The following is a 16,227-nucleotide window of genomic DNA, read 5'->3' on the forward strand; positions in this document are numbered from 1 at the left end:
TTTAGCATTACAGCATTTTTTATTTACAAAACGTTTGTTTCTAAATGTTATAGAATCATATAAGTGCAAAAATAATAACACAGTCATTTTCAACTTTTTTCAATAAGGCAGACAATGCTTGGAGCAAAACACTATGCATGCTGGTAACTTTAACAACAAACTGCAGTACATCGTTAAGGTTTACACCCCCACTGAAAGCAGGAAGCTATTTCAAAGCAGCAGACTGCAGCATGCAATACTGTGGATTTCATGTGCATTCACAGTGCTGGCACAAATGCTGTGGTAGTTTAAGTGCAGTTTAAAAAGGAATTTTGCAAATGTGGTTTGGAGAAATCAAACAAAATTACATGCTGATAATCACATGCAAACAAACTGATTTATATGTTTACCTTGTAAAAATTGACACATTACTTTGGTGAGCATTATTAATTATATCACCAGTCTTTATATAAGCTATTTGTCATATTATATACTTCAAAAAGCCAAACAACCTTTGCATGAGCAGTCTAGTACTTATGAATCTCTATATTATTAAAAGAAAGCCATGAATAACTTATAAAATGAACAATTAATGAATAAATCTTGAAACTAAAAGCAAACACAGTGTTTAATAATTTATATATTAATTAAAGCTAGGATGTAGTTAATTTAAACTTTTGTTCCAATGTGCCTACTACAGTATTGGTGGATACTGAACAATGTATCAAACAACCAAAGTAATGAATCGTCAATTTTTAGTGTCAGTGGGTAAAAGGCATTAGTTTGGATAAACAAATATACAGTGGACCCCTACACAGAATAAATTTGTTGTCATGAACAAAAAGTCAGCAAGTGCTAAATATCACAGTTCTTCCAATTCACAGTGAATTCTAGTTATAGTCTCTCTCTCTCTCTCTCTCTCTCTCTCTCTCTCTCTCTCTCTCTCTCTCTCTCTATATATATATATATATATATATATATATATATATATATATATATATATATATATATATATATATATATATATATGCCAAAAGTGATTATGCTGTTACAATCTTAAAGCTAACTTTTTTATTTTTCATCTCTCTCCCATATTCACTCTGATGTGAAGACTCTCCCTCCAATGTTCTGGTCATCAGTGCTGACTTGTGATTGGATGCCGTTGTCTAGTTTGACTCCACCCTATGGGAAAACTCTGTGCTCTGACTGGTTGCTGCAGGTTCACATGACTGTGTAAGGGTGGCTTGACTTGGTTCTTCTCCTTCAACGTCTGCATATGGATTGGAAGACTCTGAGACTTTATGGGCTTGCTGATAGGACAAACAGAGTTCCTCCCATTTTTTTCGATTGGCATGTATCCCATCTACCATTGGCTGGAGCTTCCTATTCAGCTTCACCAAAGCCTTTAAAAAAAATGACTTCAATAACTATTAAGTTAAAAGTAAATAGTTGACAGAATACCAGAAACTAAAATAATTTGGTTTATTTGTTTTGTTTTTTACCTCATACAGTGGTTTACAAATCTTATCGATCCATTCAAGCTGAAGTGCAGGAAGTTCATCTTTACGATTGCGATCAAAAATAGCCTTGTAGCGAATGAAAACATGGACCAAGGGCATTCACAAATTGTCAAGGTTTATATTAGAGTCTCCACATTCAGAATACATTATTACAGGATTATGGGCTTCCAAAAATCTAAGACAGAAACTCAATTTAAAAGCCCAATATAGAGCAAAACACTCACAGATGGTGTAAGCTTCAGCTCAAATCTCTCCCTGTCACCTTGTTCAAAGAATTCACTAGTCACCAACTCTGCAACCTGCAGTAAGAGATGACACTACAGTGACATAACATTCGCTACACATCAATGCTTCATCTAACAACCAAATAAATCTTGGAACTGAAATAAGACAAATGGACCTGTTTAGAGATCGCCCAAGGTCGAGTCACAGCACCCACATCACATGCAGTCATTAGCATAGACCTGTTATGGAGGCAGTATCATGTTTTTGCTTACGATTTCACCCAAATAGTTTTCTATATATTTAAAATAAAGAATAATTGACCTGAAAATGTCTTGGTGCTCCTGTTTTGACCAGCTGAAGTCTCCAGCCAGAACAAACTCAAAGAACTTGGTTCTTTTTCTTATATGGAGAATAAAAAATGGGAAAGGCTAGTGTTTATAAGACAAAATATAAGAAATAAGGGCAGGCTTAAAACTGAAATAAATAAATAAAATAAAATAAACTTTTTCATATGCATGTACATACAGCTCCACATTTAATTCTGACCAAAGAAAACTAGGCTTCTAACACGCCTCTGTTCTAGTGGCGCCCCTCTGTGGATGCTTTATATATGGAATTTTTAAGCATGCAGTGATGTATTTAAAGTGCATTTAAAATTCTTAATCATGGTCTGTAAAACTTACTGGAAATACAAGGTGAGATCTGTAGACAGGATGGCCTGCTTTAAGAGCTGCATCATGCTGCTGTACTCTTTAGAGCTGAGATTGGCAAATATATTGTGCCCCTGTTGGACATTAAAGGTTTGTTTTTGTTTTACTATTAATGTTTACTTCACTCAGAAATAATGAAAAATCAGTATTGATCAACACAGTGATGGGGATTATGATTATGATTGAATTTCCATGGAAAATAGTAAGGATTTTGCCCTTTTTATTTCACAAATGAGCTGAACAGTAATGACACAGACAACATGCACAAAATGACACAATAAAATTAAATTCAAAATGTAGGCTCAGTCTCATGGCTCTGGATTACAGTGCTTAGCAAGAGATTAGATTTGTTTAAAGGAGTCTAAGATCTAAGATAAGATCAAAGAATAATGAAGCTCAGATGTTCTGTAATAAGCAAATTGAACAGATTTGTGATAATGCGCACACGCATGTGACAGGATGAATATGCTTATACAGCACCAGGATTGAGTTATTGGGGGAAACACAATACACATAAAAGATGGAATGTTTTAGATGTGTGTTAGATTATGAAACATTTAGAGATGGAACCTTTCAATTCATACAGACAGTGCTTGTTTTAGATGAACATATATGTCTTCTTGTTAGTGTTGCAAATCACCATGACTAAATTCATGAATAGTTTACTAAGCACAAATAACTACTACAGGATGCAAGTATTACTGGTAAGCAGAAATGCTGTAAGACAGCTTCATTTCTAATCAAAGACAGAGAGAAAGCAGCATATGCACAGACCTTGAACATTCCTTCTCTCTGAACTTCAAAAGAGGAATTCTCATCTCTAAGGATGACCAAATCCTGATGCAATATGTGCATATACTGTACTGTAAGTCCTAGCTGGCTCAGTTCTACAAATAGGCATAAGACTTTGTTATTCAAATAGACACAATACTCCATGCTTTTTAAGCAAGCCGTGCCTTTATGAAACATTCTTCCTCTTTCTACTTCAGTGGCATAGGCCCAGAGGGTCTCTTCTTACCTTAGTTAATTAGTTAAAGGAGCTTATTATAAAGCAACAGGAAATCAATACAGAGGTTTGTAATGATTTAACAGCTGGGAGCTAAAGCTCCCAATTAATCAACACTGGCAGGTCTTTCCCCTTATTGCCAAAACATTCCAAAGGTAAAAGCTTATAAGCTTATGAAAGAGGCAGTGGATCATTTCTTGTGTGGTGTATGATGTACAGGACAGTGCTGATCTTTTAAAAACAATGGAAACTAAATAGTCACCTCACTCTGCAGGATCATAACAGCATGGTTGAAGTGGTGATGTTCAAGGGTAGCTGATGTTCCATACAGCAATGCCAGTGCTGATCCTGACCTGCAGAAGCAATACAAATCACTGACAAATAACTACAGATAGCTACAAACCAACAAAACATCGCTGCCTTTTTTTTAGCATGATACCTGCTGGATAAAAAGACAATTTGCAAAACATTGATTGAGTTTTTGGCTCACTTGGCTTGAAAAGCATTGTTGGTCCCACGATGATCCAAGTCATGGCACAGACATCCAACCATCAGTGCCAGAATCTCTGTGTCTGTAAGAACATCCTGGAATCCTGCAGTCTGCCAAAGGACAGAAATAAGATAAGTAAAAACATACATATATCTATTACATGTATTCATATGATGTTAATCATAATTTATTCCACTGTCTTATTATCATTGTCTTGCAAAAAAATTCAAAAGACTCTTCTAATGAGTTAGACTCACAGTTAACATGACGAACATACACTGAGAGACATTAAAAGCATGTCTCCAGTTATGATAGGCCACAGTACGGTAGTTCTTCCTTACAGTGAGCAGCCAGCGGCACAACACCTGAGCAGGTGAAAGAAGAAAGTATGACTTATTCTTGCTAACATTCCCTACTACTGAGCATTCAATCAGGATGAGTTAATTTTCAGCAGCTCAGACTTTGCTTGTCTGGGGATGCATTAGTAAGTGATGACTAATACAGCTGGGAGTATGACTTCTTCTATGCCTCCTCTCTTCACCTCATAATCCATCTTAAATTTTTGCACAACACTAAGCTCCAGAAACATGCGCAGAGAGGCAGTGATCATGGCATCATTGTCCAGGGAAAAGTCATTGAAGTGGAACTCATCGATTCCCAGCTCACTGCTCAGGGGGATCTTAGCAGCCTGGAAGAGTAGACAGAGAAGGTTTGCAGAAAACTAGCCAATAACACTACACATATCAAATAGCATATAAAAACACAACAGCAGTGCTGGACCTACCAGCAGCAGATTTCCTGTATATCATCATTTCATATATCACCATATAAAGCAACTATACAACAAACAGCAGCATTTTATTTTATTTATTTATTTATTGACAATATTATGTTGGCTTTAGCAGACTATATCTAGTTTCATTAAAAAATGACATAATTCTGCCTTGAACAAAAGACAACAGCAAGAGATGCAGTACCATCTGCTAGATTATTACAGAATGGATTATGTTCAGTAAGTGCATTAATTAATTTTAATAGCAGTATAAATTAAATAAACATTAATAGAAATAAATAAGCACTGTGTTCATGAGTTGTGAAACATGCACACACAGGTCCATGTACACATTAGTACTTCATCTGTACAAATTTCAGCCTTGTATGTTAGAGAGCATTTAATGTCTTCACAATGACAAATGAGTTAAATATGCAGTAATAACATCCCAATAATCCCAAGAATTTATATAATCAGTTTGAACTATGGCTTTAAATTGCTATCTGGCTGACTTCATAAACTCCTGCACTAATGTTTTACAAAAAGATATAGTCCTAAAGCTTATATATTAGAATGTTTCACTAATGGCATTAACAACTTCTTTACTACCAGAGCTCTACCTAAACATGATGCTGGCTATAATGATATCTGTTGCATATAATAACTCATTCTATACAAAAACAGGTGAAGGATGACAGCAGTGAGGTTGTTGTAGATTGTACATTTGTTTGATGTTACCTTGAGTCGATCTACTTCAGCTTTTGAGCATGTTGCATGATAAGACAGCATCTGAGCACATAGATAGTAAATATATGTTAGCTTTACTTCATTATTTAAATATCCATCCCATCACTGATCGAATACGTATAAAGACATTACATTCTGCTTACGTCCAGAGCCACAGACTGTTTGGCCCAAGCTTTCTTTACTTGGTTGTACATCATTGTATTATTGATGCCAAGGCCACAGAAAATAACAAAAGCCTGTGACAAACACAATGAGTGATTATTATAACATCTCCATTATCTACAGAAATAAAACATTCAATAATACTCAAAACTCAAACCTCAAATAATCTTTGATCTGCATCGTTAAAGGTCTTCCTGTCCAAACGATTAAGGATCTGGGCAACTCCTTGAAAAAATGAGAGTCTTTTTAGATATAGAGTACTTCATGTATGTGACTTGGCACTCACCTGCTCACTAACACACATTTGTCAGGCAAAGTACTGTCCACAAGGTGGAGTGATTATTCAAATGGCTTTTGTCTGTCTGTTGAAAGAAACCAAACTGAACCAAACCTCCACATATACAGTATAAAACATATTTTATGAGCATAGTATGTGTACTATGGTGGATGGACTGTCATTGAAAAAGTTCAGGTAGTAATTGGTGTGGGTACAAATAGATTAAATACAGCAGTGTTGCTGGGCATTTTAAACACCTTAATGTCAAAAACAGGTTTGAGAAACAGAAACAAATGAACTGAATGAAGAACTGACTCTAGATGATGATTAACACAAACTGCTTATGGAAAAAAGAGGAGCATAATTTGTTACTGTAACCTGCAAGATGGACCATTAAGTTGATATATCTAATAAAGTAAGGATACGGAATATTTAAAAACCACAGTACTGCTTCTGACACACATACATTATTTAAAAAACCCACTGAAACCTAAACATCAATCAAAGTTTAAAAAGTTGTCATTGCTTAAAATAGCTGGAACAACTGGTAATTCTTTTTCACTGAAGGATATAGGCAATTGTATACCTACAAATGTGACTAACAATGCACATATATGTATTAATCATAATGCAGGCAACTCACCAATTATTTGATGGGTTCTGTTCCAAATTGGGACACACAGCACTGACCTGATGTGAAAGCCTGAGGCCTGGTCAGCCTGTGATCAAGCACACACAAATGTATACCGTTGTATAAATGTATAGTGATTTGTGTGTGTGTGTGTGTGTGTGTGTGTGTGTGTGTGTGTGTGTGTGTGTGTGTGTGTGTGTGTGTGTGTGTGTGTGTGTGTGTGTGTGTGTGTGTGTGTGTGTGTGTGTGTGTGTGTGTGTGTGTGTGTGTGTGTGTGTGTGTGTGTGTGTGTGTGTGTGTGTGTGTGGTCTGTGTTTATTAATTGAAATAAAAATAAATAATTATTGCATGTGCCCCTCTGGTGTGAGGCAAAAATTATGAATTGTGTTTGTATTTATTTATTTGTTTGTTTGTTTGTTTGTTTATTTATTTTCTATTAATGATTAACCTACAGTATGCCATTCATTTTGATTATTGTTTGTCATTTGGCATAATGACCTTGCTTTGAGGTTATATTAAAGCAGAATGGTCTTCCTGGTCTTCATGCATGAAACACGTGGAGTCATAGCACTGTGTAATGCTACATATGTGTGACAATTTGTACATAGAATGGCTTGATTAATAAATGAACAACAGTGCTATTCTACAGCAGAAAATCTGTATCAGAAACAATTACAATTAAAATATATGCCTGGATATTTGTGTGTATTTGCATGTCTATACACCTCAGAATCAAAGCGGGGATCCTGACACACATCGCTTATGTTAACAGGCAGTCCTGTAGATGCCACTAACTCAGCAATGCTGTTATTAATCAGCCAGTCAGAACGGGACACTTTCTCCATGCTGACATCAAATAAACACACAGAAGCACACAAACTCAAACAGAGAGAGAGAGCGAGAGAAGAATCCTGGGAGAATGTTAATGTTTTTTAAGCACTGATTTCAAGAGGGTTAAACATTGAAACAAATATTTTCCTGATGCCTTAAAATATTACTAAAATCAACTTGAGGATATGTTTTGTTTCAAATCACATGTTGTCAAGACACTGGAGTTCTTTAAGTTTAAATTTTACAAGTTTATAAATTTGAGTTCAAAACATGTCATGTCAATTCAAGTTAAAGAGAAGAAATAATTCACATAACTTAATGGTGCTATCATGTTTTACAGTGTACACAATATTATTATTATAACAATATTATCATTATGTTAATTTCATTTACACTGTAGAAACTCAGAAACTCCTACTGTAGTTTGAAAATCTTTATGAATACAGCCCTGATCTATATCCCTAATGAATTGCCAATATCTATACAGAATGTGAAATAAAGCCCTCACCTTATGTCATGATCCATATTGCAAAATGGAGACATGAGCTCAAATGTCTTTGAGAACTTTACCACCTGCAAGATATAGAAGGAACAACAGTAAGCAGAAGTCTTGCAAGACATGAGAAGCTTAGTGTATTATTCAACAATTCCTCTAACTAGGTAGATTCATAGATCAACACTCAAAAAGTGTAGAAAGTAATAAAAAAAGAGAGAGATTTGTTTTAAATGTTACAGGTGAGTGGATGTCCTCTAGGAGCAGCACAGAGCAGCGCTCACACTGCAGCAAGGTTAGTGCTCGCTGCATGATCTTTCTCACGATCTTCTCCAGGTCTGTCTGTTCCTCAAACAGATCGTTCACCACCTCCAGAAGAGCCTGCAGAAACAGCATTCCCTTAACACTCGCATTGCACTATAGTGTGTGTGTGTGTATATATATATATAAACCTGTGGGGTAGAATTTGAATCAAGATGAAAAATCTATACAACATATTTGTTCACATGAAATAAAATAATAAGCTAAAAAATGACCATTTACTTCTTTCTGCACACCTTATGCTGCATTACCACTTCACAGCATATCACTGAATCCATTCTTAAAATCAATCTATTAATTAGAATCCATACTGAGAATCAACCTGGAATTTGGTGTGCATTATTTATCAGTGTTCTTCAGGCTGTGAACAGATCAGTGTGTAGCTCAGATTCTCACCCGGCTTCTATCGTATTCTTTGCGAGACTCAGAGAAGAGTTTGGCATTGGAGATCGATATACCACAGAAGGGTAGGTACATCTGTAGCACCTAAGCAGAAAACAAGCAGAGAGAAGGAATGTGTGTGTGTGTGAGAGAGAGAGAGAGAGAGAGAGAGAGAGAGAGAGAGAGAGAGAGAGAGAGAGAGAGAGAGAGAGAGAGAGAGAGAGACAGAGAGAGACAGAGAGAAAGATAGAGAGAGAGGGAAGGAGAGAAAGAGAGAGAGAAAGATAGAGATATACAGAAGCAACACTTTCGATCCTTGTTTTCATATGGAAATAAAATTTTTTAGGTTTAAATCCTTGATGAGCAACCAAAAGGTGAGATTGGCATGAAAAAGGACTTAAGGAAGAAACCTTGAGAGAGACATATACTCATATACACATTAAATTTTTATGCTATTTGGAAAACACCTTTATCCAGAGCAACTCACATCTTACAGTATACATATTAAGGGTTAAGGGCCTTGCTCAGGGGCACAGTGATGGCAGCTAGGTGGACTTGGGATTCGTCCAACACCTTAACCACTAAGGTACCACCTCTTCACAGTGGGGTCCAAAAGTCTGAGACCACATCTGTGATTTTTTTTCTTTTAAAATGTAAAATAACAGTAGATTTCATATTTTTGAAAATATTAAAATCATGATATCCGCTTTGTACAAAAGATTCTTCTTCATGTTTCCTCTCTTCTACTGAAGCATGTGATCAGATGAAACTAAAATGGATCAGAAGGTTTTACTTGCTTGAGCAGACACTGTCATTAAAGAAGAAAGAGGACAAACCAAATATTGTGAAACTTTTAAATTCATGTCAATATTTTAGTAATTTTACTTTTGTTGACAGTGATATAATTTGTAATGAACAACTGCTGTATACAATTATAAAAGAAAGCAAAATAAAAGCATTTTCATTAGCGCTCAAATTATCTACTGCATCAAGACATTTTGTGTATGCACAATAATAACAGAAAAATGTCTTAAAATGAATAAACACTAGTCAAAACTTTGATTTTGTTGCTATATTATGAGTTTCAATGGCACAGATCACATTAGATAATTAAGACCAAATAACATCCAAGCAATCTATGTACCAATAATGGCTTGTGGTATGATGGTGAAAAACTCCAAGTATTTCAGGTAAATTTTTATTGTATTTTCCTTCACTGATTACTCATTTTAGTAGCTAAGCTCTAGGAACCTCATGATGTTCATGAATATCAATTTACTTATTGATGGGGGTTTGTTGGACACAATTAAAGAACTGCAGGGTTTACAATATTTTACACAGATTTTAAGGTATTATTTAGCTATGGAATTCAAGCAACAAAATTATACCTTATTAGTTAATTTAAACATACTGGAAATATACTTCTTAATCCAGAATACAGCTGGCGACAAGTGTGCTCTACCAGCTGATTCACCAGGTTTACTCTTCAAGGGAATATTGAAAATAATAACATTGTGACAAAAGTATTCCAAATATGAGAAACTGGAGAATAATTACAGCTAAAATGATTTATATCATGATACACCCACGGAGTGTCGTGAATTCTGTTAATTATTAGATATTTTACAATTATAATTTTACAATAATTTTCATTAAAAAATAATGTGTTGCTATGTCTACTTAAAATGTTTAGGCATTGTGTTTAATACTGGTAATACTTAATTAAGGTAAAGTTAAAATAAGCCTTATGAGTGAAAATACTATTTACTGAGTTTTTTTTTTACTTTCAGCAGTACAATTTCCCTTCTAAGAAATGTTTATAGCATTCTTATTAGGACAGAAGGAAAATGATTAGCATGAAGAATAACAAACTACAAAAATGTATTACTTTAAAAAGTACAGTGGTTATAAGCTTGAGCAACCTTTTTTGAGCAACCTTTTAATTGCATGATATTTCCACAACAGTCACACAAAACCTTTAAACAACTGGCCGGTTTATCCTTTCAGGTGGGCTTTAAATCTTTAAAAAAAATCTTTGTTACCAATACGGAAGGTTATGAATGACAGTAAAAAGAGTTAGAGGTTCAGAGTTTGAGTATATTCCTAGCAGAGAGGGGATGATGGAGCTCACCTTTTCATCATCCTCAATGAAGGGAGTTCCACAGGGTTTCTTGTTGATGGCCTGCACCACTCCAATCACATCTCCATCACTGTTACAGATGGCCATGCACAGAATTGACTGAGTCTTATAACCTGTCAGCTTGTCAATTTCATCACTAAAACGATGGTCCTGTAGAAAATACAAAGGTTAGAAACATATCTCTTGATTTTTGTCATAGGAACCCTATTTCTAGATTCTTATCTTGAATTAAGCACACAGAATGAGATCATTTATGATAAATTATTATCATTATGTACAGATTTTTAAGTAGTTTTCTCTGCTGTCTACAGTGACTGATAATCAAAGGAAATCCCTGACAACATTCTTGAGTTGACTGCTTTCAGCGATACACTAGATCATACAAATGGGCACACATCATGGCAATGTCATAAATCTCCTACTTATTATTCTTTTATTTATCTAAAATCATATTATACACTTCTTACTATGAGTTATAGACAGTGAGACAGTTCATTTTATACAAGCATACAATGAAATTAAAAGGGAAATCAATCTAAGTACAATAATGAAGAATACAAGAATGGATTTGTTGACAGGCCCTGGAAGTTTAAGGAGCCAGCAATGGGTTTCTTGTTCTGTGGTGACATGGTTGAAAGATGCTGCAGATCGAGGACAACATAAGTTCATTTGTTCCAGCATAACAGTATTCTAAGTAGCCTTGTTCGTAGGAAAAAAAACGGTAAATGCAGGAGACACTTTATATAGCTAGCTCCCACTGAAACTAACTGTTCCTATTCTGTGTCAAGAAGATAGATCTCTAGTCAGAAAATTAATAGGTTCAGCAGCTGACCAATGGGAAAGTTTGCCTTTGGCCATGTAATAACGATGTCCAGAATTCAGCTACAGTGGGACCTAAATTCTGACTGCAGTAAGGAAAAAACTGTACTATAAGCGTGAAGCCTTCAGGAAAAATCAGGTTTCTCGGTCACGTTGACATAATTTAACTAATCGGTTTTTAGTTTGGCCTGACAGTAGCTCCACTGAGTCCTGAGATATGCTAATAATGGTTTGTGTTTTTTAGGACAGGAGCTCTCGACTACAAACCTGAGGACCTACTGTATGCTACAATGATTCATGTTTTTGTATTTCATAAGCAGGGAATCTGTGTTATGAACTTGTGCTTATAATGAATATATAGCCCATGTGCTCACCACAATTGTACAGAGTGGTTATCTGAGTTACTGTAGCCTTTCTGCTTTTCTTGGCCATAATTTGTTGACCTCTCTTTTCAACAATGTGCTTCCATGTAGAGAGCTGCCAATCACTGTGTTTTCTTTTCTTTATTGCACCATTCTGGGTAAACTTTGAGCAGCGCTTGAATACTTGAAGAAATACTTAAACCAGCCTGTCATAAAAAATGGGGTCACATTTTTCCTTGTTCTGACGGTTGATGTAAACATTACCTGAAGCTGCTGGCCCAAATCTGCATGATTTTATGCACTGAACTGCTGTCACACGATTGGCTGTATAGATAAGATGTTCCTAATGCTGCCGTATTATGTAGTGTACACGCACACACACACACACACACACACACACACACACACACACACACACACACACACACACACACACACACACACACACACGTACAGTATTTCACCTCATACGCGTTTTGAACGTTGACCGTCTCGCCGTGTTCGGCAACATAGCCGATGATACCCTTGCCCCAGGGCACTTGCACCTCGGCGAAGGGAATTGTACTGGAATAGGGTCGCCCCGCTGTCCCTGAATGCACGTTTAGAAACTTGGACACTAACATTCTCTCGTGCGCAGGACCTTCTACCAAAAAGAGCGAGCAGCGGTCTGCGTTCACCATGACGCACACGTTTACTAGGATCTTGTACCCCAGATTTGTCATGTCGAGCTCGCCGGAGATGTCCTTAACGAGCTCGAGAAAGAACTCGCGCTCGTCCGACTCTTTGAGCGTGTACTTGTAGTCGAGCGCGCTGGAGGCGTAGCACGGCACGTTCACGCGCGACTCCAGCAGCGCGCTCAGGATGTGCGCCGTGGTGGGCGGCAGTGAACTGGCCTTGCGCAAGAGCGCGCGCCGCCTTACGCTTGCCTGTGACTCCCGCGCCGCCACGCTCACGCGTTCGTCGTAGGTGTGGTGCGTGGCGCTCGCCTTGGAGAGTGCGAAGGTACGCCGCATTTCCGCCTGCGATGAGCGCCGTTTCCCGCTGTCCGCATCCTCATTCTCCTCCTCCGGAGCAGAACTGTCGCACGGCCGCGTCTCTGTCAGGTGTGTATTCAGAGCTGCGCGCTCGCCCTTACGGATCACATAATTCTCGAAGAGTTCCGGGTGTCGGTCCAGAAACGCCTCCACGTCGGAGAAGTCAAAAGTTGTCATTATTAACACTCAGAGGCAAAATTGACTCCAAAGACGCGAGTCCTACAAGTCCACTGTTTCGACTAAGTGGAGTGATGCGCACCTCACTAATAAAGCTCCAGCTGGTACCGCACTGTCACCACATTCACATACACTCATAGACACGTGCGCGCACGCGCGTGTTAATTCACATGTCCCCGTAACGTCTCTTTTCCCTCTCGTGCACGTCCTTCGGGAAGGCTTAGGAGTCAGTATATTAAGGAAAAGCGTTATGCAACAAGTACATCATGAAACCGAGCTATGTCAGACAAGAATAAAGTTTCTGCTCGGAACAAAGTCTCAGAGCAAGAATTTTGCAAAATTCAAATCAGATGTCTAAGCAGTACTGTTGCATGATGTTTTATTCTTTTTTATTTATTTATTTAATTTTTTACAGTATGTCTTCTGAAAGTGCATCTCTAATGATAAAAATGAAATTTGCTTAGTCTGGTCATTTATCTATTCTTGCCTATTTGTTTGTTTGTTTATTATGACAAGTGATTTTTCTGTCCTAGAAAATAGTCTAAAGTAGTCTAATAAATCTACAGAGAACTAAATAAATCAATGAATCTAACACAATAAAGCAATGGCATCAGCAGTTTCTAAAACCTTAGTAATGCATTCATTCACCGATTCACTCACCTTGACTTCTTTATTTTGGTCAGGGTCATGATGGATCGGAAACAGCGAGCTTGCACACAAATTCGCATCTACAAACAAACTACTGTACTGGCATGGTTTTGGAAGGTGTGAGAAAATCAAACAACCTGGAGGAAACAAGGCGTCCCATGCATGTGAAGAAAACATGTCGAACTCCACAGAGATAGCGCAACCATTTTAATTTCATCTGTACTTTTTAAAGATGTGTCTATTTAAATAATAATAATAATAATAATAATAATAATAATAATAATAATAATAATAATATAATCTTCAGTATTTCATTGCTATTTGCCTGATCTAACTGACCTTGATGCAGGTTCAAGCAATTAAAACCTGCACTTCTGAATATAACACTGAGTTTTTATATCTAGATTTGTTTGTGTGCTGTCTTAGAAAATTATGTCAAATATTCACTTTATTTCAGATTGCAGGGATTTACTGTAGATCACATATGCTTCTGCACTCTGCTATAATTTAAATTCTTTATTTAGATTAGATTAATAAACCTGCCTGCTCTGTAAACATTTTATGTATAAATAATCATCTTTTACAATATTTTGAAAAAGGGAGAGAAAGGTTTTATAAAACCAACCTGCCATACAGATGTGTTATACTTTGAATTGTGCCACTGGATGGATGGGATATATGAGATGTTTAAACCTTATCCTGTATAAAGAACCTAAAGACAAACTTAAAACTCTAATATGTAAACTTTGTAGCTAGTCTATTGAATGCAAATTAACTAAATGAATTACTGCGAGGTCGTCCTAAGGCTGTGTCAATAACAGTCTACAACCACTTAGTTGGACTCTACTGCATTAATGAAACGTGTCGCTTAGCAGTGTATTACCAAGCAGCCAGGGGAAAGGAATCACTCCAGGCTCTGTTACATTCAGATTACAGCAGATGTAAATGTGCTGCCAAAATCCCTACAGCATCTGAGGCCAAGCAAGGTAATTGACCACTGAACTCAAGTTTGAGGTCTGTAATAAATCCGCTGACAAATTCTCTTGAGAATTCCAATTAAGGAATGCAATGCAAAATAAACTGCACTGAGGATTGCAAAAAATTTGAGTCACTATTTGCTAGGCATTTGTTTGTGTCACATTAAGGATGATCCAGTGATACTAACTGTTATGTGCAGAGATGATGCACCATTGAGATCTTTACAAAGACCAAACTGTGTTTTTAAAGCATGAACACGAGAGAGATGAAAATGTATGTTTGTTGTTGTGGTCACCTTTGTGGATTCGGTGTCGGTGTTCACTCTGGAAACAGGAAAGAAACTTGCTGAAAAAAACCCTTTTCTTTTACTTTTCTTTACAAGATTTCAGTAAAATGAATTGGGATAGCAGAAGAGATTGATCATTTAAACCATTCTGTTAGTAGCAAGTGATATAGTAAAACATAGTGATTAAAACTCTGTATTACTAAATTTGCTACTGATTTATTGATTGACAGCTCAACTCACTGGCTCATCAACTCAGTTATAAGTTGGTTTAAATCAAAGCATCTACCAAATTAATACATGCATACAAATGCAAGATGGAAGCAACTATGCTGTTAATATTATATGTAAAAACAATATCTTTTACTCCTATTATAGCTCAGCATTTTGCCAACAATGGAAATGTGTAATTAATTAATGAAATACATGCTTTTTAATTGTTATATCAGTGACAAACATTTTTTCCATGATTATCATAGCATTCAGCATATTAATGAGATTGTGAGTTGTGGGAATCCTGACAGTTGTGGCAATCCCAGTCAAGAGGGCAAAATTTGGAATCCACTTGGATGGGCAAATTTGGGAAGGATGTCACACTCTCTTTTCCCTGTCAGTCACTGCACCAAATCTGAATGCACATAGCGTGCTTTACTCCCACTTAATGCATCACAGTCAATCCATCTATATTTGCATGTTTTTGGACAGTGGGTGGACCCGGAAGACCCAGAGGAATCCCAAGCAAACATGGGTGTAAAACTTTGTACCGACAGTAACGCAAATTCAGGATGGACAAATGGACCCTGTAACTGGGAGGTGGCAATGCTACCCACTGCCCCACTATTCTTTTCCAATCTTTTCCAAATCATTTAGAATGTATATAGTAACTCTCTTATAGGTTGTGAGGTGTGTAGGTCACTCTACTTTGACCAGGCTGTAACCTGAGTATTGTATCTCACAGGTCTATAGCTCACTCTGCAGTGTCTAGGTCTTGAAACCAGAGCTACTCTGGTTTCAGCTTCTCCATTCACAGCATAGGTCAAGCTGTAGGACCTGAATGATCATGTTGAAAAGACAGTTTTCATTCAGAGCTCTGATTGTATCTGTAAGTTAAAGAATTGTTACTTATCCTGTATGGTTCTTTTTTTTTTTCATAGATTTAAAATTTTGTATTCACTTGTTAATTTGTAGGTAAAAAAAATGAGTAAGAATTACAAGTGCCCTGAAACCATTGTTTTCAACTT

General features: G+C 36.7%; 1 protein-coding gene across 1 annotated transcript; it reads right to left on the reverse strand.

Moving 5' to 3' along the window:
- Window positions 1-1,014: 1,014 nt before the first annotated feature.
- pde11al (phosphodiesterase 11a, like) lies at window positions 1,015-13,315 on the reverse strand. Its single transcript, XM_027149678.2, has 20 exons — window positions 12,331-13,315; window positions 10,677-10,835; window positions 8,561-8,650; window positions 8,084-8,224; window positions 7,859-7,923; window positions 7,245-7,365; window positions 6,532-6,607; window positions 5,769-5,836; window positions 5,593-5,685; window positions 5,441-5,491; window positions 4,472-4,618; window positions 4,188-4,295; window positions 3,931-4,040; window positions 3,703-3,793; window positions 2,408-2,508; window positions 2,046-2,123; window positions 1,900-1,963; window positions 1,724-1,798; window positions 1,482-1,565; window positions 1,015-1,382 (listed from the first exon to the last, which is right to left on the reverse strand). Exons 1-20 carry the CDS (start codon window positions 13,075-13,077, stop codon window positions 1,146-1,148), a joined length of 2,706 nt encoding a protein of 901 aa, XP_027005479.2. The 5' UTR covers window positions 13,078-13,315; the 3' UTR covers window positions 1,015-1,145.
- Between the last annotated feature and the right edge of the window lie 2,912 nt (window positions 13,316-16,227).

This window comes from Tachysurus fulvidraco, chromosome 3 (genome assembly GCF_022655615.1).
Source record: "Tachysurus fulvidraco isolate hzauxx_2018 chromosome 3, HZAU_PFXX_2.0, whole genome shotgun sequence".
NCBI classification, from domain to species: domain Eukaryota; kingdom Metazoa; phylum Chordata; class Actinopteri; order Siluriformes; family Bagridae; genus Tachysurus; species Tachysurus fulvidraco.

Bases quoted from the DNA above. Each gene is read 5' to 3' on its own strand.
- pde11al (XM_027149678.2), bottom strand. From the start codon at position 13,077: ATGACAACTTTTGACTTCTCCGACGTGGAGGCGTTTCTGGACCGACAC. The intron at 5,492-5,592 runs GTAAGCAGAATG...CTATGTGCTCAG, and splicing joins AACAGTCTGTGGCTCTGGAC to ATGCTGTCTTATCATGCAAC. The intron at 3,794-3,930 runs GTGAGCCAAAAA...TTGCTTCTGCAG, and splicing joins AACAATGCTTTTCAAGCCAA to GTCAGGATCAGCACTGGCAT.